The sequence below is a fragment of the Eubalaena glacialis genome, chromosome 18 (genome assembly GCF_028564815.1).
Source record: "Eubalaena glacialis isolate mEubGla1 chromosome 18, mEubGla1.1.hap2.+ XY, whole genome shotgun sequence".
Classification (NCBI taxonomy): domain Eukaryota; kingdom Metazoa; phylum Chordata; class Mammalia; order Artiodactyla; family Balaenidae; genus Eubalaena; species Eubalaena glacialis.
In genome coordinates, this window is record NC_083733.1 from 59696394 (window position 1) to 59719657 (window position 23264).

Below are 23264 nucleotides of genomic sequence, written 5' to 3' on the forward strand. Positions count from 1 at the left end.
TGAGGCTGTCTCTGGGTGCAGGGGTGGGGGCAGCGAGCTGGGACTCGGGGTCTTTCCAGGTTCCAAAAGGGGCAGGAGACGAAGGGGTGTGAGGACTTTCTGATAGGAAGGTCAGGGCTTCCAAGAAGCTTCAGGAAGCATTCAAGCACCTGGATGGAGAGAGTTCAGAATCGGTCACTCCGGCTCCAGGCCCTTGGTTGGGGGCGGTGAGGCGGCTGGAGTCTGACTCAGGGGCGGCGATAGTGGGGTGTGGGCTCGTCACCTGTGTCTCAGGCATCTGAAGCAGGGGAGGTGGTGTCCTGCCCACCTAGGGCTCAGGCAGACCAACACCCCTGACCCCTCGCCAGAAGAGGAGCTGAAACCCCATCTCACACACAGTGGGGAGGGAGGCTGCTGACCTGACCAACGATGACCCGTCGGCTCAGAGACCATCCCACCCGCTCCCTGCCAGTGCCTGCTGAGGCCAAAGCAAACAGGCCGGGGCCTGGCTGGCACTGGGGCTCCCTGGAACCAGGCATCCAGCCTCCCGTGACCCCATGGCGTCCAATGTTCCCACCCCCTCAAAGGACCAGGAGTGAATCCAGCTCCTCCGGTTCGTCCATCCACCTCAATTCTGAATCTCGTCTCAATTCTGCTTCCCATCTGTGTAACAGCTGGGGTTCGTGTAACAGAGGTGCTAAGGAGGGAGGGGACAGTAAGTGCCCACTGTGGCCCATCACAGAAGTTAACTCCAACTCAGGGCCTGCTGTTTGCCAGGAACTGCTCTCAGTACTTCCTACATATAGTAGCCTGTTGCTTCGCCGAACAATGGTGTTGGGTGCAACTGTTTTCCCAGTTTTGTGGACCAAGAAACTGGATGTTCAGAGAGGCTAGGTCATTTGCTCAAGGTCACACAGATGGCAACCGGCAGAGCCTGGATTCAGGCCCAGACAGTTTGGTTCCGGAGTCCACAGTCCTAACCAGGCAACACGAATGCTTCAAGCCCTGCGGAAGGTACAACATGCAAGCGATTCCTGGAATCCACGATGCTTGAGTTGGGGAGAAATGCTGGATTTTCAAGTCACAAATGAGGAAGGGGACTCAGAGAGGCATTCACCTGTGCCCAAGGTCACAGCCCAAGAGGGAACTAGGGTTAAAACCCAGGTTTCACTCTCAAAGCCTGGGCTTTTAGCAGATGCCTTACACTGTCCCCAGAACTCCCATCCCATTTCTGTCTGGGCCTCCAGCTCTGTTCTCCCCCAACCCAGAAATCCCAGACCTCAGCCCCGCTCCTTCCTCTGACCCAGGATTTTGGGCCCCCAGCGCTTTCCTCAAATTCTATTCACCCATCCGCTGGAAAAGAGAGGGACACGGAATGGGCGTCCTGGGCAGCTGCCTGCGCCTTCCCCTTCCATGCCCAGCACCCCGCCCCCAACTCACCCACCCACCAGAATGGAGGAAGGCACCTGAGTTACTGGGTGAGATGTCATCTCTTTTCACGGAGGCTGGGAGTGGGAGCTGCTAGCCTCCAAGCCCCACCTCCCTCCGCCTCCCTGCTGCGTGGGAAGGGGGAGGACAGCCCACCTCGTGACCTGACAGGGGCTGGCCCAGCTTGCCCCAGATCTGGAGGAGTGGGCGGAGCAGGGGGAGCCCTATAACTGGACGAACCTGGGATCCCTGACTCCTACTCAGCCCCGGAGGAAGCGAAGGACCCCGTTCCCCAGGAGCGGGTAAGAAGCAGAGTTGGGGACACAAAGTCCAGCTCAGGGCTTCTGTGGGGGACGGGCTGGGGGTGCAGGGCGGGGAGGAGGAGGTGGCGGTCCTACGCCTGGGCCAGGACAGAAGCAGGAGCAGGGGATGAGGCCAGAGGCAGGGGACTGGACCTAGAAGAAGGGTGGGCAGCAGGGGCATCCCGTCTGGGCTGGAAGGTGGGGTCAGGGGAGCAGCTGGACCTGTAGGAAAACCAGACGAGCCATAGCAAGAGCCCGCCAATTGTCACTGTCGTTTATTGAGCACCTACTGGGTGCCCCCATCATCCTAAGATCTCCGTTAATGGGAGGCGCAGGGGTGGTGGCGACCAGGGGTGGCGGCAGGGTAGCTAGAGCGTCGGTTGAAGGACTTTTAAATGAGGATTAAATTAGCGAATATGTGGAAGATACCGTTTAGATGTGAAGTTGGAGCTTAGAATGTGAAGGTACAATGAGGAATGCGAGGTTGGAACTTAGAAAGTCCAGTTGGGGCTCACAGGGAACTCCGGGGTGGAGGGGAGGGTGGGGTGAGTGGAATTTGAACCCTGGGAGAGAGGGATAGAATTTTTGGCGGAGACCGACCTGAGGATGGGGAGATAGGAGAAGACAATGAGGGAATTAAATAGACAATGAAGGGGCCGGGCCGCTTGGTAACTATTTGTGATTGGATTAGGCTGATGCAGATATGGGGTGCAAGGCTTTGAAGGCCGAGACCTGATGGGGCGGGGCTCTGAGTGGGAGGAGTCCCCACTGCTGTTGAGTGACCATGTCTCCCTCCCCCAGGTTGGCCAATCGCAAGCCAGAAAATGAAGGTTCTGTGGGTCGCCTTGGTGACCACGCTCCTGGCAGGTATGGGGGCGGGGTTTGCTTAGGTTCCTTGCCCCTCCCCCTCCCATCCTCAGCTGTACCCCTTGCCCTCTTCCCGTCCCTGGGTCCCCTCTTTTGCTGGTCTATCTCCCCAGGTCTGAGGTCTCTCTGACATTCATTCGTTCTGAGCAGCTGTTTTATTCGCTCTGAGCCTCAGTTTCCCCATCCTTAAAAATGAGAGTTGTAACAGTTTCTAATCCATTGCTGTCAGGCAGGTAGTGAGCAGTAGTTAAGTGTCAACTGTGATTAGTTTTATTCTCCATCACCCCAGCATGGCGGTGCATGGAACACACAATCAATGCTTGCCAAGTGATTAAAACAAGCTGGGCGTCCCTCCACCCCCTCCCTGCCCACCAGTGCTCTGATGAAGCCAGCCTTTGTGGAGCACCTACTCTGTACCAGGTACTGTGTGCCTGGAGGGGACAGAGGAGGACCCTGACTGCTGTGAACTTGCTCCGTGCAGGATGCCAGGCAGAAGTGGAGCCAGAGCCGGAGCCCGAGGTGCAGCTGGGACAGGAGTGGCCCGGGTGGCAGGGCAGCCAGCCCTGGGAGCAGGCGTTGGGCCGCTTCTGGGATTACCTGCGCTGGGTGCAGACATTGTCTGACCAGGTGCAGGAGGAACTGCTCAGCACCCAGGTCATTCAGGAACTGACGTGAGTGCCCCTGCCCTGGCCCCTGACCCTCGTGGTGGGCAGTGCGTTCTGGACCCTCAGCCTCCAGTGGTCTGGGTTTCTTTCTGTCCCCATCACCAACTCTTGGGGGTCTGGATCTCTCTTCACTTCTTGCTTTCTTTCCCTTTTTAGCTCCTGGCTTTACCTCTCTCTGATTCTGTTTTTCGACCCTTCCTGTCTCTGGCATGTTCCTCTCCATCTCTCGCTCCATCACTCTAGCTCAGGATCCCTATTTCTCTCTCTTCACGCCCATGCTCCCTCCTTCTCGCCCCGCAGGGTGCTGATGGATGAGACCATGAAGGAGGTGAAGGCCTATAGGGAGGAGCTGGAGGAGCAGCTGGGCCCCATCGCCCAGGAGACGCAGGCCCGTGTGTCCAAGGAGCTGCAGGCAGCGCAGGCCCGGCTGGCCTCTGACATGGAGGACGTGCGCAGCCGCCTGGCGCAGTACCGCAGCGAGGTGCAGGCCATGATGGGCCAGACCACTGACGAGCTGCGTGGCCGCCTGGCCTCTCACCTGCGCAAGCTGCGCAAACGGCTGCTCCGCGACGCCGAGGACCTGCAGAAGCGCCTGGCCGTGTACCGCGCAGGGGCGCTCGAGGGCTCAGAGCGCAGCGTGAGCGCCATCCGCGAACGCCTCGGGCCCCTGATGGAGCAGGGCCGAACGCGGGCCGCCACCGTGGGAACCCTGGCCAGCCAGACGCTGAGGGAGCGCGCCGAGGCCTGGCACCAGAAAATGCGCGGGCGGGTGGAGGAGGTGGGCACCCAGGCCCGGGACCACCTGGAGGAGATGCGCGAGCAGCTGGAGGAGGTGCGCGCTAAGGTGGAGGAGCAGGGCAGCCAGATACGCCTGCAGGCGGAGGCCTTCCAGGCCCGCCTCAAGAGCTGGTTCGAGCCCCTGGTGGAAGATATGCAGCGCCAGTGGGCTGGGCTGGTGGAGAAGGTGCAGTTGGCTATGGCCACCAGCTCCACCTCTGCGCCCAGCGAGAATCACTGAGTGCCCGCGCATCCCCCTGGGAGGCCCCACTCCTGCGCCGGCCCCACGTCCCCCCAGCCTACAGGAGGCCCTGTCCCTGCCCCAGCTGTCCTCCTGGTGGGCCCTAGCTTAATAAAGTTTCATCAAGCTTCACGGCAGCTGCTGGGCGTCCGTGTGTGATTTCTCACAGATCAAGCCTCAGTTTCTCGTTCCTTCCCCACGCCGGCCACGCAGCGCTCCGTCCTGCCCCCTCTGCCTGTGTGTGTCTGTTTCTTTGTCTCTTCGAAGTCTGTCTTTGCTTCCTTCTGCCCCTTTCTGAGTCTCCCTTTTTCTTCCATCTCTGCTCACAACTGCTCACTCCCTTCCCTGCCTCTCTTACCATTCTGTCTCTGAGACGTGGTTCTGGAACCAATCCACCGGTGGGTTAAACCCTACGGTTGCCCCTGACTACTGTGGGCAAAAAAGCAACGTCTCTGAGGGATTTCCCTGGCGGTCCGGTGGTTAAGGGGATGCGGGTTCGACCCCTGGTCGGGGAAAAAAGATCCCACATGCCCGCGGGGCAACTGAGCCCCGCGCTCCACAGTGGGGTCTCCCACATGCGGCAACGAAGACCCGCCAAAAATAAAATAAATTAATTAATTAATATTTTAAAAATAAAAAAGCAACCTCTCTGAGCCTCCAGTGGCCCAGCTTCACAATACCTGCTTCATAGCCTTGTGACTCAAAAGACCTAAGATCGCTGTCATTAATTGTGAGCCATTTTCACTTTTTTTTTTTCCACTCTCATTCTCCCTCCTGTCTAATCTAATTCGGCTTTCTTCCCTCTCCTGGGCTTTGTCTCCGTCCTGCTGTCCCTGAGAGGCTTCGTTTTTCTGGCTTCCTTTTTTCCTCCACCTCTATCTTTTATCTCTCCCTCCTCCAGTTTCTCTTGCCCCTGGCCCTGCTTATTTCTTTCTTCCCTTCTTCATCCGGGTTTGTCCTCGCCACCATTTTGTTGCATGTGGACCCTCTGTCTTTCTCCCCTCATTCTTGTTCCTTCTCTCCTCCAGCTGGTTGGTTAGCCTCTGGTCTACCCTGACAAGCCTACTGGGTGCTGGGTTCAGGCTGCCGAGAGAGGCACACTCTGCGAGGGTCTGCAGCAGGCCCCTTGGCGTTTAGGGCTGGACAATCCGGTTGGAAACTGACACACACAGAAGCGTGGCTGGAGCCTGGAGATGCCGGGCGCTCGCCCCTCTCACGTCCTCAGTTCTCCGAGGAGCAGAACAAGGTTCCCATCACAGGGACGGGCCAGGACTTGTATCTCCCAGGCCAACCTCTGCCTGCTCTGGCTCCAACAAACTCTGCACTCCGAGCTTCGCCCAAGCTGCCTCGCTTGCCCTTGTGGAATCAGGCTCCTCCCCGCCACCAGATGATTCACCCTTAGGGCCGAGTAAGGAGGGGAGGTTATCTGTGGGCTCAGAGGCAGGGGGCCTAGTCCCACCCAAGTTTCTGCTGACTCACTGTGTGCCCAGGACCTGGGGCCAAGTCCCCTGAACCTGTTTCCCAGATGTCAGTGAAGGCGGGGGCGTCAGCCATATCGCCCACTTGAAGACCTGAATCTTGAATTCGGTATGAAGCCAGCTAAGCGGAGAGGGTGTCCCGCCTCACTGCAGCAGCCCCTCACCCCGGTTAGTTTTGTGAAAGGAGGCTGGAACGGGGTGCTGTGGGGTGGAGGCTGACCCCAGCAGGGATCCAGAGAGACAGCCTGAAGTCCAGGAAGGGGAGGGAGAAGATGACGGACAAAGAAGGGGAGGACCCTTAGAGCCTCTCACTGAGCCGTTGAATGTTCTTGGCTACCCCTCAGTTGCCCCATCTGTAAACAGAAAATCCTATAGCTGACATGAGGATGAGACTGACAAACTGAAGTTGGCGTTCTGTTCTCGTGGGGTGGGGTGAGGAGGAGAGGGGATGTGTGGGGAGCACTGGGGGCTCACAGAGGAAGCAGATGTCTGGGAAGGCTGCTGAGGGGCCAACAGGGATTGGCAGCATGGAGCTGGCCGGAGGGCTGTTGCAATCCCGCCAGGGTGGTGTCTGTGCTTCCCTTTCACAACCATCCCCCTCACCCCAAGGCTGATACGTGGGTGTGGGGACACGAGGCCAGCCAACCTGGAGTCTGGGGCCAGGCTCACCCTCCCCCAGCGGCTAGGGTTCATTAGCAGTCAAAGGCAGCTGGGATGGGACTTCCCTGGTGGCACAGTGGTTAAGTAATCCGCCTGCCAATGCAGGGAACACGGGTTCGAGCCCTGGTTCGGGAAGATCCCACATGCTGCCGAGCAACTAAGCCCGTGAGCCACAACTACTGAGCCCGCGTGCCACAGCTACTGAAGCCCGCGCGCCTAGAGCCCGTGCTCCACAACAAGAGAAGCCACCGCAATGAGAAGCCCGTGCACCGCAACAAAGAGTAGCCCCCACTCGCCACAGCTAGAGAAAGCCTGTGTGCAGCAACGAAGACCCGATGCAGAAAAAAAAAAAAAGGCAGCTGGGAGGAAGGGGGACGGCAGCCCTGAGGGATTGATGTGGTGGAAGGAAAGGGCGGTGGTGCTTGGTGTGCGGAGTGGCCAGAGAGGGTGCACAAGAGCAGACGGAGCGTTTACAGGGGCCCTGGAGGCTTGGACAGTGGGGAAGCAGAGAGAAGGGAGTTTCTGGTGGAGTGGTTGGAGGGGCGCACATCGGGAGCCTGGCAGCTGAGGTTTTGCACTTTTGACAGGTTGAAAAGACCTCTCAGGCTTCCCTCGTGGCTCAGTGGTTAAGAATCCGCCTGCCAGTGCAGGGGCCACAGGTTCGAGCCCTGGTCCGGGAAGATCCCACATGCTGTGGAGCAACTAAGCCCGTGAGCCACAGCTACTGAGCCTGCGCTCTAGGCCCGCGAGCCACAACTACTGAGCCCACGAGCCACAACTACTGAGCCCGCAGCCACAACTACTGAAGTCCATGAGCCTAGAGCCCATGCTCCACAACAAGAGAAGCCACCGCAGTGAGAAGCCCGCGCACCGCAACGAAGAGTAGACCCCACTCGCTGCAACTAGAGAAAGCCTGCTCACAGCAACGAAGACCCAAGGCGGCCAAAAATAAATAAATAAAATAAATTTTAAAAAAAAGAAGACCTCTGTCCAAAAGGGAGGTTGGGGGCTGTGAAATTAAGACCCCAGAGAGCATCCAGGGAGGTTTGGGAGTCTCCCAGAGGCAGAAAGGTGGGGGAATAGAAGAGCTAGTCTGAGAGTGATGTTGGAGGTGGCATGGGGTGGGCAGGAGTGGGGAGGCAGACTGTGTGACCCCAGATTCCTCTGAGCTGAAGAGGCCTGCTAAGAAGGGGGAGGGGACGGTAGAGGTGGCCTGGGGACACAGTGTGAATTGAGTTAGTGAGTTATTGAGAGTTACCGAGAGACACCCCCTGAGGCTGGGAGAAAGGTATGAAGCAGGCAAGACCCGTAAGGGAAGAGGGCCACAGGGAGAGGGGGAAGGCTTTCCCAACAGTCAGGGAAAGTTGGAGGTGCAGGTGCTGAAGAGCAAGACGCTTTGGGCCTAAGGCTTCAGCCCTGTGTCCCACCTGGTCCCCACCACCACGAGGGAGGGGTGAAGGAGGAGGGGTGGGTGGGCACAGGGAGGCAGGTGGCCAGGTGAGGCTTAGGGTGAGGGAGATTAACTTGACCACCCCCCCTACACCCACCCCCTTGCCCTGCCTCAAAAAGGTCCCGGGCCAGGCCACCCAAGACGGCCTCAGTGCCCAGGAAGGAACATTCGGAGTGCCTCTCTGGCCCCACCCCACCACAAGGCTCATTCTGTCCCTCCTGGTCCTGATGGTGGCTCTCTTTGTGGTTTTGGGAGGTGAAAGAGGGATGGGACACTGAGAGTTTGAGATTTGGAAGAGTGAAGCTATCATGGGCTTGGGGCACAGGCTTAGAGGACCCTTGAGAACTCTGGGGCCCCTTCTGTGCCCTGGTTCCCATATCATCCCCCAATTGCCCCCATCTCTACCCGCCCAGGCGGGTCTCAGCGTTCTCTGAAGGCTAGTCCAGTGTGTGGCAATCTGCCCAGGGGAGCCTTAGCAACCGATGACGTCTTCAGTCTTGCTCCTCCGGGATTGGCTGTCTTGCTTTTACAGCCCTGAAAGGGCGGGGGACCAGTCCAGGGCTGAGAGCAAGGCAATTCTCAGCATCTTGAGCCTGATCTGGTGGTTCTGGTACCCCCCGCCGCATTCTAACACCATGATGCCCAGAAACACATTCAAAGATCTCCTTTCCCATCCCTGGAATCTCATCCTAAAGGGCTTCCATTATGGAAATTTTTGCACTTGCCCCTCTTCTGGGCACTCCCAGCCCCAGCCCAGGCAGCCCCAGGCCTCATCAGATTCCTTTCCATCATCAGAGGAGTAACGTGGTTGAGTCAAGTCGTGAAGACAACGCAGCGAGTTGCGTTGAGATATTCAACGCAACGAAATTGAGATATTCAAAAAAGAAAACAAAAAACAGCAACAACAAATTGAGATTCACATACCATAATTGTCACCCTTTGAAGGTGTACAATTCAATGATTGTTGGTATACTTGCAAAGTTTGCAACCATCACCACTATCTAATTCCAGAACATTTCATCACCCCAAGAGGAAACCCCACACCCTTTAACCCTCACTCCCACCCCCTTCTCCCCAAGGCGGGGCAACCACTAATCTGCCTTCTGTCTCTATAGATTTCCCAATTCTGGACATTACATATGAATGGAATCATATAACATGTGGTCTTGGGGCTTCCCTGGTGGCGCAGTGGTTAAGAATCTGCCTGCCAGTGCAGGGGACACAGGTTCGATCCCTGGTCCGGGAAGATCCCACATGCCGCGGAGCAACTAAGCACGTGTGCCACAACTACTGAAGCCCACACACCTAGAACCCGTGCTCCACAACAAGAGAAGCCACAGCAATGAGAAGCCCACGCACTGCAACGAAGAGTAGCCCCCGCTCACCGCAACTAGAGAAAGCCTGCGTGCAGCAACGAAGACCCAACACAGCAAAAAATTAATTAATTAATTAATTAATTTTTAAAAAATTAGGTGAAACAAGTATGCTAATCAGAAAAAAAACAAAACAAAACAAAACCTAAACTAAATATGGCATTTTCACAAAACCCCACTGAGACAGATACTGTCACTGCTCCTATTTTACAGAGGAAGAAACTGAGGCACAGAAGGCTAAAGTCACTTGTGAGACATCACAAAGCCCAAAGTGATTAGAGACAGGATGTGAACCCAGGTGGGGATCCTGGGGCCACATCCTGACTGATTTCCTCCCCTGCCTAATCACCCTGCCCATCATATGGGCTACAGCTGTGCACACACACCGGGCCCCAGGCCTCACTGGCATTACATCCAGCATATTAAAATGCACCCATGTCCCTTATTATATATAATTCCTATGAGGAGTCACACTGCTGTTGGCTAGTTAGTATGTGGGTATGTTCTGTAGCAATTTCATTTAAAAAATACTAACTTTTGGACTTCCCTGAAGGTTCAGTGGTTAAGGCTGGACCTTCCACCTCAGGGTGCGCAGGTTCCATCCCTGGTCGGGGAACTGTAAGATCCCGCATATCAAGCGGTGCAGCCAAAAAAAAAGTTCAAAATTACTAACTTTTAACTTGGTCATTTTTTTTTTTTCACTTTGGAAGCATTTTTCACTTTCCCAAGCATTTTCCTAAATCCCAAAAAATCCCTCAGGTTAAAGACTCAAAAGACACACAGGGACGGAGAAGATGGACAGGCAGCTCTTGGAGTATGCACTCCACTTTTGAAGAGAAGCTCAAACTCAGGAGCAATGAGATGAAAACAACCAAAAGACCCCAGGCAGCTCCCAGTCACATGGTGGAAGCAGAGGAGCAGACAACACCAGGTGTGTCTGAGGATGTGGACACCTGGGGAGCTGCACACATCCCACAGGAGTGGGGACTGGGTCACTGTTACAGATGCAACCTGGCAGTTTCTGTTGACATTAAGTATTTGTGTGCCCTGTGTCCCAGCGGTCCTGAATCTACTAGGTGCAGGGGCCAGAGAAATATACAGAAAGATGGAGGAACATGTTCATTGCAGTGTTACTTACCCCACCCCCCAATTATGCTCCCCCCATATCCATCTTCTATCTTTCTCCTAGTTCCTTATTCGCCTTTATGTTCAGCATTAATTACCCCCGATATATCGTATGTCTATTCGCTTACTTGTTTACTGTCTGTTTCCCACTGTTAGGAAGTTCCCAGAGGCTGTCTTGGTCCCTGCAGTGCCCCCCCCAAGCACCCAGGACAGTGTCAAGCATACAGTGGGAGCTCAATCGATCCTTCCTGAATCAATGAGTGAACATTTCCGTTCCATGAAACAGCTGACATATAGGGGCTTGATTACCATTCTTTTTTTTTTTTTTTTGTCATGCTGAGACATGCAGGATCTTAGTTCCCTGACTAAGGATCAAACCTGTGCCCCCTGCAGTGGGAGCACAGAGTCTTAACCACTGGACTGCCAGGGAAGTCCCTTGATTACCATTCTTAACCATTCATGAATTCATCCCTTCTGATTTTGCAATTTTCCTTTTCACACTTTATATTTTAGAGCCCATATATTTGTTCTTCTCAGGTTTACAAACATAGCTTCAAGCCACCAGAGAGCAAATAGCCCCGGTCACACCAAGAGAGATCACCCCTGGAGAGTCCCAGACAGGTATATAGAAATGTTCACCCCTGAGGGTGAAGGCAGCATGTATAGACAACTCCCACCCATGGCCATACCATACAGAGCGCAGGGCAGGGGTAGGGACCCCAGCGGGTACCTGGCTCAGCCTAAGGCATCATGGAAGAGGAGACTTGGAGGAGGAGACATTGCACTTGAAACCTGAAAGACAATTCAGAATTCATCCAAGAGAACTGGGGGAAGAGTGTAATAAACAATATTGCTCTTTTTCCGCACGAATGTTCATCATACAAACACATGAATTAAAAACCAAGTACCTAACTGAATCACTTTGCTGTATACCTGAAACTAACAAAACATTGTAAATCAACTATACTTCAATTAAAAAAAATTTTTTTTTAAAAACTGAGTATGAAAATAGACAAATGGAGCCACTTTGAAAAACAGTTTAGCAGTTCCTCAAAAAGTTAAACGGCTATTGTATATCAAGTATACTTCAATTAAAAAAAAAAGAGGGACTTCCCTGGTGGCGCAGTGGTTAAGAATCCGCCTGCCAATGCAGGGCACATGGGTTCGATCCCTGGTCCGGGAAGATCCCACATGCCGCGGAGCAACTAGGCCCGTGCGCCATAACTACTGAGCCTGCGCTCTAGAGCCCGTGCTCTGCAACAAGAGAAGCCACTGCAGTGAGAAGCCCACACACCACAATGAAGAGTAGCCCCCGCTCGCCGCAACTAGAGAAAGCCGGCGTGCAGCAACCGAGACCCAACGCAGCCAAAAATAAATAAATTAATTAATTAATATTAAAAAAAAAAAGAATCACCTTGGGAGTTTTTAAAATTTAAAAAAAAACTGCTGTGTGTTATATGAAAGTTATTATGAGAGTAAATCCTAAGGGTTCTCATCACAAAAAATTTTTTTGTATTTCTTTAATTTTGTATCTATATGAAATGATGGATGTTTAATAAACTTGTGATAATCATTTCATGATGTATGTAAGTCAAATCCTTATGCTGTACACCTAAAACTTATACAGTGCTGTATATCAATTTTAACTCAATAAAATCGGAAGAGAAAAAAAGTTAAACAGAGTTACCACATGACCCAGCAATTGCATTCCTAGGTCTCTATCCAAAAGAACTGCAAACACGTTCACAAAACTTGTACACAACTCTTCATAGCACTATTATTCATAATAGGCAAAAAGTGGAAAATAGCCAAAAAATACCCATCAACTGATGAATGAATAAATAAATCTATACACTGTTTGTATATCCACTGTATATCTGTATAGGTACAGATACAGTGTATACAGTGGAATATTATTCAGCCATAAAAAGGAACAAAACACTGGGAATTCCCTGGTGGTCCAGTGGTTAGGACTCCGAGCTCTCACTGCAGTGGGCCCAGGTTTGATCCCTGGTCTGGGAACTAAAATCCCATAAGCCTCGTGGCGAGGCCAAAAAAAAAAAAAAAAAGAGAGAGAGAAAAAAAAGAAAGGGGGATCAGAGCACTGACACACGCTACAACATGGATGAACCATGAAAACTTAATGCTAAGTGAAAGAAGCCAGTCACAAAAGACCACTTTTTTTTTTAATTTTTATTTATTTTTAATTTTTATTTTTGGCTACATTGGGTCTTCGTTGCTGTGTGCGGGCTTTCTCTGGTTGTGTTGAGCGGGGGCTACTCTTCATTGCGGTGCACGGGCTTCTCATTGCAGTGGCTTCTCTTGTTGTGGGGCACGGGCTCTAAGAGCACGAGCTTCAGTAGTTGTGGCACACGGGCTCAGTAGTTGTGGCGCATGGGCTTAGTTGCTCCGCGGCATGTGGGATCTTCCCGGGCCAGGGCTCAAACTCGTGTCCCCTGCATTGGCAGGTAGATTCTTTTTTTTTTTTTTTTAATAAATTTATTTATTTATTTATTTATTTTTGGCTGTGTTGGGTCTTCGTTTCTGTGCGAGGGCTTTCCCTAGTCGCAGCGAGCGGGGCCCACTCTTCATCGCGGTGCGCGGGCCTCTCACTATTGCGGCCTCTCTTGTTGCGGAGCACAGGCTCCAGACGCGCAGGCTCAGCAGCTGTGGCTCACGGGCCCAGCCGCTCTGCGGCATGTGGGAACCTCCCAGACCAGGGCTCGAACCCGTGTTCCCTGCATTGGCAAGCGGATTCTCAACCACTGCACCACCAGGGAAGCCCCAAGACCACATGTTATATGATTCTATTCATATGTAACGTCCAGAATTGGGTAATCTATAGAGGCAGAAAGCAGATTAGTGGTTGCCCTGCCTTGGGGAGAAGGGGGTGGGAGTGAGGGTTAAAGGGTGTGGGATTTCCTTTCCGGGTGATGAAATGTTCTGGAATTAGATAGTGGTGATGGTTGCAAACTTTGCAAATATACCAACAATCATTGAATTGTACACCTTCAAAGGGTAACAATTATGGTATGTGAACATCTCAATTTGTTGTTGTTCTTTTTTGTTTTCTTTTTTGAATATCTCAATTTAAAAAAAATGAATGGAGATCTTCCAGACAAAGGCAGAAAGAAGAGATAAAGGAGGGGACATAGCAACCTCTCTTCCACCCCCCGACTTCCCTGCCACAACCCAGAGCAGCCAGGGAGGTGAGTGGTGAGGCATGCTGGAAGGGAGGTGGCTGCAGGGATTCAGAGGAGAGGGGATGGGGTCCAGACTGAGGCACGGACCCTGGCGTGGAGAGAGTGATTCGGGAGTCTGGTGGTGGGACTGATGATCTTGTGGACACAGAGGTGCAGGCTCAGAGATGCTACCTGTCCCCAGACACACATGCTGGGGTCTCAGGGCCCACCGCTCCCAACCCCCAGTCCCTCCTTGTGACCTCTCTGCCCCCACCTCCCAACTGCTGTTGTTTTTGAGCTGCCTCTGAGGTCCACCCTGAACGACCTTCAGCCCATTCCTGCCCTGGATAACAGATGGGCAAACACTGCAAGCAGCAAACAGCTCATTGACCTTGGAGCCAGGGCAGAGTCAGAGACCTTTTCCCCCCTCCCCCGGGCCCACCCAACCCTGGCCCTGCTTCAACCTCTTTCTTGCCCTCTAGAATTGGGGTGGGGAGGTGAGGGCAGAGGTCGTTTCTGGCTTAGCTAGTCAGAAACGGCTAGCTAAGTATGAAAGGGCTGGGTTCAGATTCACCACTTGGTGGCTGGGGAGCCCCACCCCCACAGCCTCAGTTTCCTTATCTGTAAAATGGGAATGAAAAAGATGCCCACTTCATAAGGTCTGACGTTAATGCAGTGAGTTAATGCGCTGAAGCCTTGCGGTGGCACCTGATGCGTAGTGAGCGCTCAGGAAGCACAAGCTTAATAAATAGCAGCTGGCGTTGACAGCACGGCTTTGCTGCGGGTCTCTTGTTGCTTGAGGCACTTTAGGTAAACGACTTGCTTTACTCTCCTGTGTAGGAACGTAGTCCATGACTCTGGTTCCTGGACGGAGAAACAGGCCCAGAGACATTAAGCAACATACACCGGGTCACACAGCAGGAAGGAGGGGGAGCCAGACTGTGAACCCAACACCATGCTGCTTCTCCTAACACCATGCAAGGTGGGTGTTTCCTTTTTCTTTTGTTATTATGGTAAAATACATAACATCAAGTTTACCATTTTAACCATTTTTAGGTGTACGGTTCAGCGGCATTGAGTACATTCACAATCTTGTGCAACCATTACCACTGTCCATTTCCAGAATGTTTTCATCATCCCAAACAGAAACTCCAGGAGATTTTATTTTGCTGATTAGTGTCAGTGAGGAACTCCAGGGAACATTCGTTGAGCAACTACTGTGTGCTAGAGCCCACGCTGGGGCCATTGGAACGGACAGCATTCTTCTGGAAGCCTCTGGATTTGTCCTGTACAGTCATCCAGGTTGTGGCCAAAGTGGGGTTGTCAGATTCACCACATAAAAATACGGGACGTGGGACTTCCCTGGTAGTCTAGTGGTTAAGAATCTGCCTTCCAATGCAGAGGATACGGGTTCGATCCCTGGTCGGGGAACTAAGATCCCACATGCTGCAGGGCAACTAAGCCCGCGCGCCGCCATGAAAGATCCCGTGTGCCGCAACTAAGACCCAAGGCAGCCAAAAATAAATAAATAAATATTGAAAAAAATATATAGGATGCCTAGTTAGATTTGAATTTCAGATACACAACAAATAAATAATAGTATAATTCCCAAATATTGCATGGGACATACTTACACTAAAAAAAGATTCATGGGACTTCCCTGGCGGTCCAATGGTTAGGACTCTGTGCTTCCACTGCAGGGGGCACGGGTTCAATCCCTGGTTGGGGAACTAAGATGCCGCATGCCGTGCATGGCGCACCCCCCAATTTTTTAAAATAAATCAATTAATTTAAAAAGATTCATTATTTATCTGAAATTCAAATGTCACAGGGCGTCCTGTATTTTATCTGGCAACCTTAGAGCAAGGAATCCAGCCCATGGTTCCCTGGCTAAACTGTGCACCCTGGCTCATGGCTGGGTCCTCCGGGAGAAAAAGGCTCATTTTCTTCTGTCTGGTGTTTGGCCCAAGCCTGATGTTGACAACCTCTCACTAAGCTCTCCCTCACAGGGCCTCACCCAGCCTTCATGTGGACTCTGTGAGGCAGGCACTTACTACCATCCCCATTTTACAGATGAAAACACTGAGCTCAGAGAAGGGAATGTATTTGCCCTGGTCACGCAGTGAAGGTGTGTCTGGCCCCGTAGTCCAGTGGCCAACGGATCTCAGAGACAAAAGAAATAATAATAAACAGGTCTGATCTGTGAGCACCTATGTTGCCAGACTCCACGTTAAGAATTTCCCTTGGGGACTTCCCTGGTGGCGCAGTGGTTAAGAATCCGCCTGCCAATGCAGGGGACACGGGTTCGATCCCTGGTCCGGGAAGATCCCACATGCTGCGGAGCAACTAAGCCCGTGTGCCGCAACTACTGAGCCTGTGCTCTAGAGCCCACGAGTCACAACTACTGAGCCCGCGTGCTACAACTACTGAAGCCTGTGCACCTAGAGCCCGTGCTCTGCAACAAGAGAAGTGACCACAATGAGAAGCCCGTGCACCACAACGAAGAGTAGCCCCCACTTGCCGCAACTAGAGAAAGCCTGCGCCAGCAACGAAGACCCAACACAGGCAAAAAAAAAAAAAAAAAAAGAAAAGAATTTCCCTTGTTATCACATCATTTAATTAATGTCCTAAAGTATGGATTGTGGGCCCATTTTACGGAGGAGAAAACTGAGGCCCAAAAGAGGGGCTGTCACACGAGGTGGAGCCAGAATTTGAACCCAGTTCAGCACAGGAGGCTAATCTTCCCCTGTCAGTTTAGGGTGGTGGGAGGGTAGGAAGGAGGCCAGCAGGGGCGGGCATGGCCTTGGATCATCACTGTCACCTGGGTCCCTCTCTCTCTGAAGTCCCTGCCAAGGGGCGTGGGGAGGCGGCCAGGGGAGGGCTCTGCTCAGCGCAGCCTCCCCCTCCCCCAGCTCAGAGAGCTGAGCACAGAGGGACAGAGGGACAGAGGCCCCCAGAAATGTTGTTCCCTGGATGCAGGTTCCGGGCCCTGTCCTCCCTCTGCTTCTGCGTCCTGGTCCTGGCCTGCGTCGTAGGTGAGGAGGAGTGGGTGGGCGGGTGTGGGGACCCCGATGCAGCATGGGGTGTGAGTGTGACCGGCTGTGAGGCGTGCAGATATGCATGCATGTCTGGGAGTATGTGTCAGGGGCGGCCGTGTGTGAACAGTGTACACGGGGTTGGTACAGATGACAGTGATCATGAATATGCATTTGTGCGTGTGTCAGCAGACGAGTATGCAGTCATGGTAAACGTGTAAGTCTGTGAACATGCATTTGTATGCTTGTGCGCATATGTGTGTCTTTAGGGGGTATTTATGCAAAAGATTTGACAGTCTGGGCATGTGGAAGGGTGTCTGTGTGTACTGGTGTGTGAGTATGTCTAGGTTCTGCACATGTATTTAAATTGTATATATATATGCAGTGCATCCGATGTGCAGGAAACCGGTCCAAGTGCCTTCTACATGTTAACCTCTAATTCTCACAATAACCCTATAAGCTGGGACCTGTCATTATCCCATTCTACAGAAGGGGAAACTGAGTCTTGAAGAGGTTAACTCATCAACCAAGGGCACACCACAGGTCACATGGGTGCCTCTGTACACGCGTGTACACGTGTACCCGTGTGATGGCTGGTCTCTGTAGGTGAGGCTTTGCCCAGGTGCATGGGTGCTGGACAGACAGGTGTGTGTTATTCCTGGCAGAACCCCTGGCCCACCAGCCCGACACATGGCCTTGCCAACCTCCATCCCCGGGGGCATCCTTCACTGCCTGCGGAGGTTGTTCAGACCGTTTGGGAGTCACAGGAGAACGGAGTGGGTGGCAAGATCAGGTAGTGAGGGAGGCATCAGGAGAGGGGCAGGGGGCAGAGAGGCGGCGTTACAGACTGAAGGAGGAAACCCCAGGCAGACGCAGGGGTGACGGGGCTCCCGGGCACAGAAGGTGAAAGGAGATGACCGCTGGCTGACGTGGGGCGAGGGGTCAGAGGGACATAGAAGGCGATGAGAGGCAAGGGGCCACCAGGAGCCACGATGACGGTGAGCATGGAGGGAAAGGGAGATGGAGTGTTCTGGGGTCCCAGCCGTCCCAAGTTGCCCTTTGATCCCATCTAGCATGTCAGCAAGAAGGGCCTGGGGGAACCTCGAGCCCCCCGCCAGAGTCAGCCAGTAGTTCCTGGAGCCTGGTTCCGGGCAAGGTGAAGGAGTCGATGGAGTCGCTGGTGACCAGGACGAGAGAGAGTTGGCAGTGGTTCTGGTGCGCGTGCGCAGAACGGGGCTGCGGGCCTGAGTCTGAGGGAGGAGGGGCAGGGCCGGAACTCGTGGGTTCCCAGGGAGCAGGACAGGGCGGGGGCAGGGCTGTGACCCCTGGGTCCCAGAGGGGTAGAGGGTAAGAGGTGAGAGCAGGGACTCCTGGGTCAGAGGGAGGACGGGGTCAACGGGGCAGAAGTCTCGGGGGGTAGCTGGGGTCTCCACTGTGATGTCCACAGGGGCCCCAGGGCCTTCCAGGGCTTTGTGAAGACCTACTATGATGACCACCTGAGGGACCTGGGTTCCCACACCCAGGCCTGGCTCCAAAGCTCCAAGGACAGCCTCCTGAACAAGGCCTACAACCTGTGTCCCCAGCTGCTCTGCGGGGACAGCTACTGGCATTAAAGTGTTCACAGCCTCCGCAATAAAGGAGTTCTCCTCTGTGGCCCCGTCCCAGTCCCTCCCGGATGATGCCAGGGATAACCCCCCCCATCCGCCCCCCGGAGGTTAAGGAGTAGAGGAAGTGACAACACCAAGTGACACGTGGCAGGGGAGCGACAGTGGGGGTGGGGGCGGGGGGGGGATATGACCCTGCTCCCCCAGTGCTGAGACCCACCACTGCAGGCTTGTGGGCGGCGCGGAAGACTTCAGGCTTCTCAGTTTGGGGTGGAGGGTGAAGGCTGGAGACCAGGCAGGGTTAACAAGACCCCCCCCAGCGGCCCCTCCTTCAGCCCTCTGCGTTCACCTCCCACGGGATGGAGACCCCAGGCCTCATGCCTGGCGGGCACCCAGAGCCCCCATCACCTCCACAGCTCCCCACCCAGCCTGTCTCTCTCAGCGGTGAATCTTCAGAGTGGAGGCTCCCTGTGGCTTGACCTCAGGGATGTCACTGCCCTCTCTGCCCACACCCCCCACCCCCCACCCCGAGCAGTTCTGTTGGCCAGGACTTTGGCCTAGGCGTTGAGGTCAGGGTGTTGGCTGTGAAGGGGTGGATCGCAAGACCTATAAAGCCTTTCTCTGCCTGTTTGGAGCTGGTGAGGACAGCCTGCCAGAGTCCGGTAAGAGAGGGACATGGCGGGTGGGGGACAGCAGGAGGTGGCCAAGATCGTTAAAGCAGAAACTGCAAGAGTCAAGATATTAGATTCCGGTGATAGAATCATGGAATTTAGAGTATTCCCTGCCAGTCCAGTGGTTAGGACTCGGCGCTTTCACTTCTGCAGCGGGTTTCAATTCCTGGTCGGGGAACTAAGATCCTGCAAGAGCACAGGGCTGCCAAAAAAAAAAAAAAAAATTACGATGTTACAATCAGCAATCGGGAGTAGCATCATAGGATGTTAGGAAGTGAGGCCCAAGTCAAGCCATTAGGGGTTTGACTCAGGTGGGGGGGAGGGGGAGGGGGGTCCCAGGCTGGTATCCCTGAGCGCAGGGGACCCTAGGATTAGACACCTCCCGTGGCCCTGTCCCACACCCTCCTCAGCGTTCCAGGTCTCCTGACACCATGGGCACCCGATACTTCCTGGCTCTGTTTCTCATCTTCCTGGTGTTGGGATTCGGTGAGTGTGGTCAGTAGGAGAGGAGGGGCTATGAGGAGGGGGATGAGCCCCAAGCATCTTCCCAGCCCAATTCTTGTCTGGCCCTGCCCCTGCCCACTCCTCTCCTTCCCCGCCTCATTCCCCCCCCCTGCTGCAGGCCCCTCAGCTCCCCTAACTCACTCTCCTCCTGCAGAGGTCCAGGGCGTCCATGTGCCCCAGGAAGAAGAGACTGCCAGGCCTGCCCTGCTCACCAAGGTGCGGGAATCACTCTTAGGTTATTGGGATATAGCCAAGGAAGCTGCCCAGAAGCTGTACAAGAAGACATACTTGCCCGCCGTGGATGAGAAAATCAGGTATCACCCGCCTCCCACCCCCACCCCAGGAACAGGGACTCCCAGCCCCAAGCCTCTTCTCCCTCAGACTCAGGAGTCCAGGTTCAAACCTGGACCTGGTATCTCAAGGCCCAGGTATCTCAGCTCCCAGCCCCCAGTCCCAGTAGAACCCGGGATTCTGAGATGCCAGTCCTGTCCTACTTAGGGATCCAGGAGTTTGGGTTCTAGCCACGTTTTCCCAGGGGACACATGATTCTGGGCCCCAGCCCCTCCTCCCTCAGACCCAGGAGTCCCAGCCCCCAGCCCCTCCTCCTCAGCCCTTCTGTCCTTTCTCCCCAGGGACATATACAGCAAAAGCACGGCAGCTATGACCACCTATGCAGGGATTGTTACTGACCAGGTCATTTCTCTGCTGAAGGGAGACCATTAACAGCTGGGCCCCCAATCTCGGGGGGAGTCCAGACCCCAGCAACCCCTTGGGTCCCCTGATCTATACCCCACCCCCACTTCCTAGCACCTCTCAGAATCCTGCTCCCAACTCTAGCCTGACTTCTTATCAATAAAAAAAAAAAAAAGCCAAGTTTATTCTTTTGGATGTGGTTGCTTTTCTGAGACCTCAAGGGCCAAGATGGAGGAGCTGATGCTGTCCAGCCAACATTTATTGAGCGTTTATTCTATGTATATCGCCCTCACCTGGTCAATGGGAATAAAGAGGTGAATAATAATAATGAATAATCATAACAACAATAATTGGTGACTGACCTTCACCAAGGTCTGGCTTTCCCTTCTTTTTTTTTTTTGGCCACACTATGTGGCATGCGTGCAGGATCTTAGTTCCCTGACCAGGGATCGAACCCGTGCCCCCTGCAGTGGAAGCACAGAGTCTTAACCACTGGACCAGCAGGGAACTCCCGGCTTTCTCATTTGTAAAATGATAAATGGACATAGCTAATCTGCAGTGGACTCTGGCCATGTCCGGGTCCTGGGCTGACACTTTGAATATGCCATCGCAGTGAGGTGTCCAGTGGCCCTGGGGTAGAGGGGAGAGCGGTGCCCATGAGTCATTGCTGAGTGTGACAAGGCAGTGCCCAGGTTGGCTGGGACCCGAGAGGACAGAACTGTAAACGCTGTGCCAGTTCCTATACGTTTGTCGCACATGTATTTATTGAGACACAACCAGGTGCTGGAGACACAGCAGGGAAAAGACAGACAGTCCTGCCCTCACGTGGCCCCTGCAAAAATGTACTGATTGGGTCCTGACCCAGTTTCACACGTTTTTTGTTTGTTTGTTTGTTTTAATTAATTTACTTTTGCCTGCGTTGGGTCTTCGTTGTGCGCGGGCTTTCTCTAGTTGTGGTGAGCGGGGGCTACTCTTCACTGCGGAGCACAGGCTCTAGGTGTGCAGGCTTCAGTAGTTGTGGCATGCAGGCTCAGTAGTTGTGGCTTGTGGGCTCTAGAGCGCAGGGTCAGCAGCTGTGGCGCACGAGCTTAGCTGCTCCGCAGCATGTGGGATCTTCCTGGACCAGGGCTTGAATCCATGTCCCCTGCATTGGCAGGCGGATTCCCAACCACTGCGCCACCAGGGAAGTCCGTCACATGGTTTTATTGATTACCGTTTTGTGGTATGCTTTTTGGCTGTTCTCTTCTTATTAGCAATAGTAATAACACTTCCTGAGCTCCTACTCAGGGCCAGGAGCTCTGGTCTATCCTGAGCCACAAATAGAGAGGCTGAGGGGGTGGAAGGCAGAGGATGAACAAAAGGACCCATGGAGAAGATAACTTCAGACAGCAACACGGGCAATGAAGAAAAGGAGAGGAAGTGAGGAGTTCAAGGTCTGGGGGCGGCCACCTTGGGTTGGGGCGCGGGGAGAGCCCTCTAGAGGACCCAGTTGGGCTGGTCACAGGGCATGCGTCACAATTCAGTGTGGTAAGGACTACTGTTGATGGAAAGTAGGGGGAGGGGAGTACTCTCTTGGCTCCCAGGTCTGAGCGGATGGAAGAGGGTATCTGGGCAGTGGGGGATTACAGGCCAAAAGCACAGGGTGTAAAATAAGAGCAGAGGCCCTGCAGTCTGAGAGAGGACAGTGCTGGGGCACATGGGTAGAGGGGCTAAGGGCCTGGACTTCTGCATCTGGAGGGAGTAGAGAGTGGTTCTGGGCTGCCAAGTCCTATGGGTGGGGCTATTGGCCTCTGAGGATGCAGGGCCTGTATTCTCCTAATAGACTTGGCATTAACTTCCAGCCAGCCTTTTCAGCACTCTTGGGGCAGTTTTCCCAGGTCCTGGGGCTGGGCAGCTGTGAGTCTAGCAGAAAACAGGGGCCTTGGGGAAGGGTTGTGGGAAATGCCCCCAAGTCCCCAGGGCCTGGGAAGAGCTGAGGCTGCCAAGCCCAATGGGTGATGGGGAGGGGGGAACCCTGGAGGAACAATCCCTGCTCTGTCCACTTGTTTCCCACAGACTCAAGCCAAACCAAACCACTGCCCAGGCCAGTTCTGCTTCCAACCAATCCTGGTGTACCTCCCAGACTCCGCCTTCCTTTCTCAGGCTCCCACCCCAGTCCCACTCCCTTCAGGACCCCAGGAGTCCAGGCCCCCAGACTTCTCCTCCCCCAGAACTCAGGACCCCCAATCCATTCTCCTCAGGACCCAGAAGTTCAGGTCCCCAGCCCCCTTAGAACCTGAAATCCCAGCCTCTGGTTGGTGTTGGGCGTCCCCTAGTGGAGCGCAGTGTGGGTCTGGCCTGTGATTCACTTAACAGTTAGTAGGAATGGAAGAATTTACTTGGTCACTCAGCAGACATGGGGGAGGGCTTTACAAGGGCCCCGTCTGAGGTCACAGTCTAGCTAAGAGCCTCTTGTGTTCCAACAGATCAGGACTCTGCGGTATATGAGAGAGGACATTGGGGGACCTAGAGCTGAGAGCAGAGATGGGGTAACAATGAAACCGGAGATGAGGCTTCAAAGCCCCTCACCTGCCTGGGCTTTCTGTGGTTCTCTATTTATATGTGTACATGTAATTTTGTACTTTTAAAAAAGAAGCCCACAAAAATCTCAATCTGCCCATCTTCTGGGGAACTTCATCAGTATGTTCATTTCATCCCTAGACTTGAAGACTGGGTGTACAATTTCACAGAATCGTTATTACTATCATTGTTGTCTGTAAGAGAAGGGGACCGGGCAAGAAGTTTTTTGTTTTTTTTTTTTTAAATTAATTAATTAATTAATTTGGCTGCGTTGGGTTGCTGTGCGCGGGCTTCTCACTGCGGTGGCTTCTCTTGCTGCAGAGCGCCGGCTCTAGGTGCGCGGGCTTCAGTAGTTGTAGTTTGCGGGTTCTAGAGCACAGGCTCAGTAGTTGCAGCACGCGGGCTTAGTTGCTCTGCAGCACTTGGGATCTTCCTGGACCAGGGCTCGAACCTGTGTCCCCTGCACTGGCAGGCAGATTCTTAACCACTGCGCCACCAGGGAACTCCCAAGAAGTTTTCCAAGGTTTCTTCTTGTCCTTGTGTTGGTTCACAGAGGTAATTCATTCACCTTCCCCACTCAAAAGTTTCATCCTTTCACTCGGCAATCGTGCCCTGGGACAGTGCTGGAGACACACCTATCTCTGTCAGTGATGACAAAAAGTGGGCAGGGA

The 23264-nt window shown here is 53.7% G+C and overlaps 3 protein-coding genes across 3 annotated transcripts; all 3 read left to right on the forward strand.

The window, feature by feature from the left end:
- Nucleotides 1–1602: 1602 nt before the first annotated feature.
- On the forward strand, nucleotides 1603–4396 carry APOE (apolipoprotein E). The gene is made up of 4 exons (XM_061172875.1): nucleotides 1603–1709; nucleotides 2511–2576; nucleotides 3058–3247; nucleotides 3542–4396. The coding sequence occupies exons 2-4, from the start codon at nucleotides 2534–2536 to the stop codon at nucleotides 4257–4259; spliced, it is 951 nt and encodes a 316-aa protein (XP_061028858.1). The 5' UTR covers nucleotides 1603–1709; nucleotides 2511–2533; the 3' UTR covers nucleotides 4260–4396.
- An 11928-nt stretch (nucleotides 4397–16324) lies between these two features.
- On the forward strand, nucleotides 16325–18175 carry APOC4 (apolipoprotein C4). Its single transcript, XM_061172479.1, has 3 exons — nucleotides 16325–16562; nucleotides 17636–17777; nucleotides 18010–18175. Exons 1-3 carry the CDS (start codon nucleotides 16325–16327, stop codon nucleotides 18173–18175), a joined length of 546 nt encoding a protein of 181 aa, XP_061028462.1.
- A 1085-nt stretch (nucleotides 18176–19260) lies between these two features.
- Nucleotides 19261–20178, forward strand: APOC2 (apolipoprotein C2). Its single transcript, XM_061173727.1, has 3 exons — nucleotides 19261–19323; nucleotides 19496–19655; nucleotides 19974–20178. The coding sequence occupies exons 1-3, from the start codon at nucleotides 19269–19271 to the stop codon at nucleotides 20062–20064; spliced, it is 306 nt and encodes a 101-aa protein (XP_061029710.1). The 5' UTR covers nucleotides 19261–19268; the 3' UTR covers nucleotides 20065–20178.
- The last annotated feature ends 3086 nt before the right edge of the window (nucleotides 20179–23264 follow it).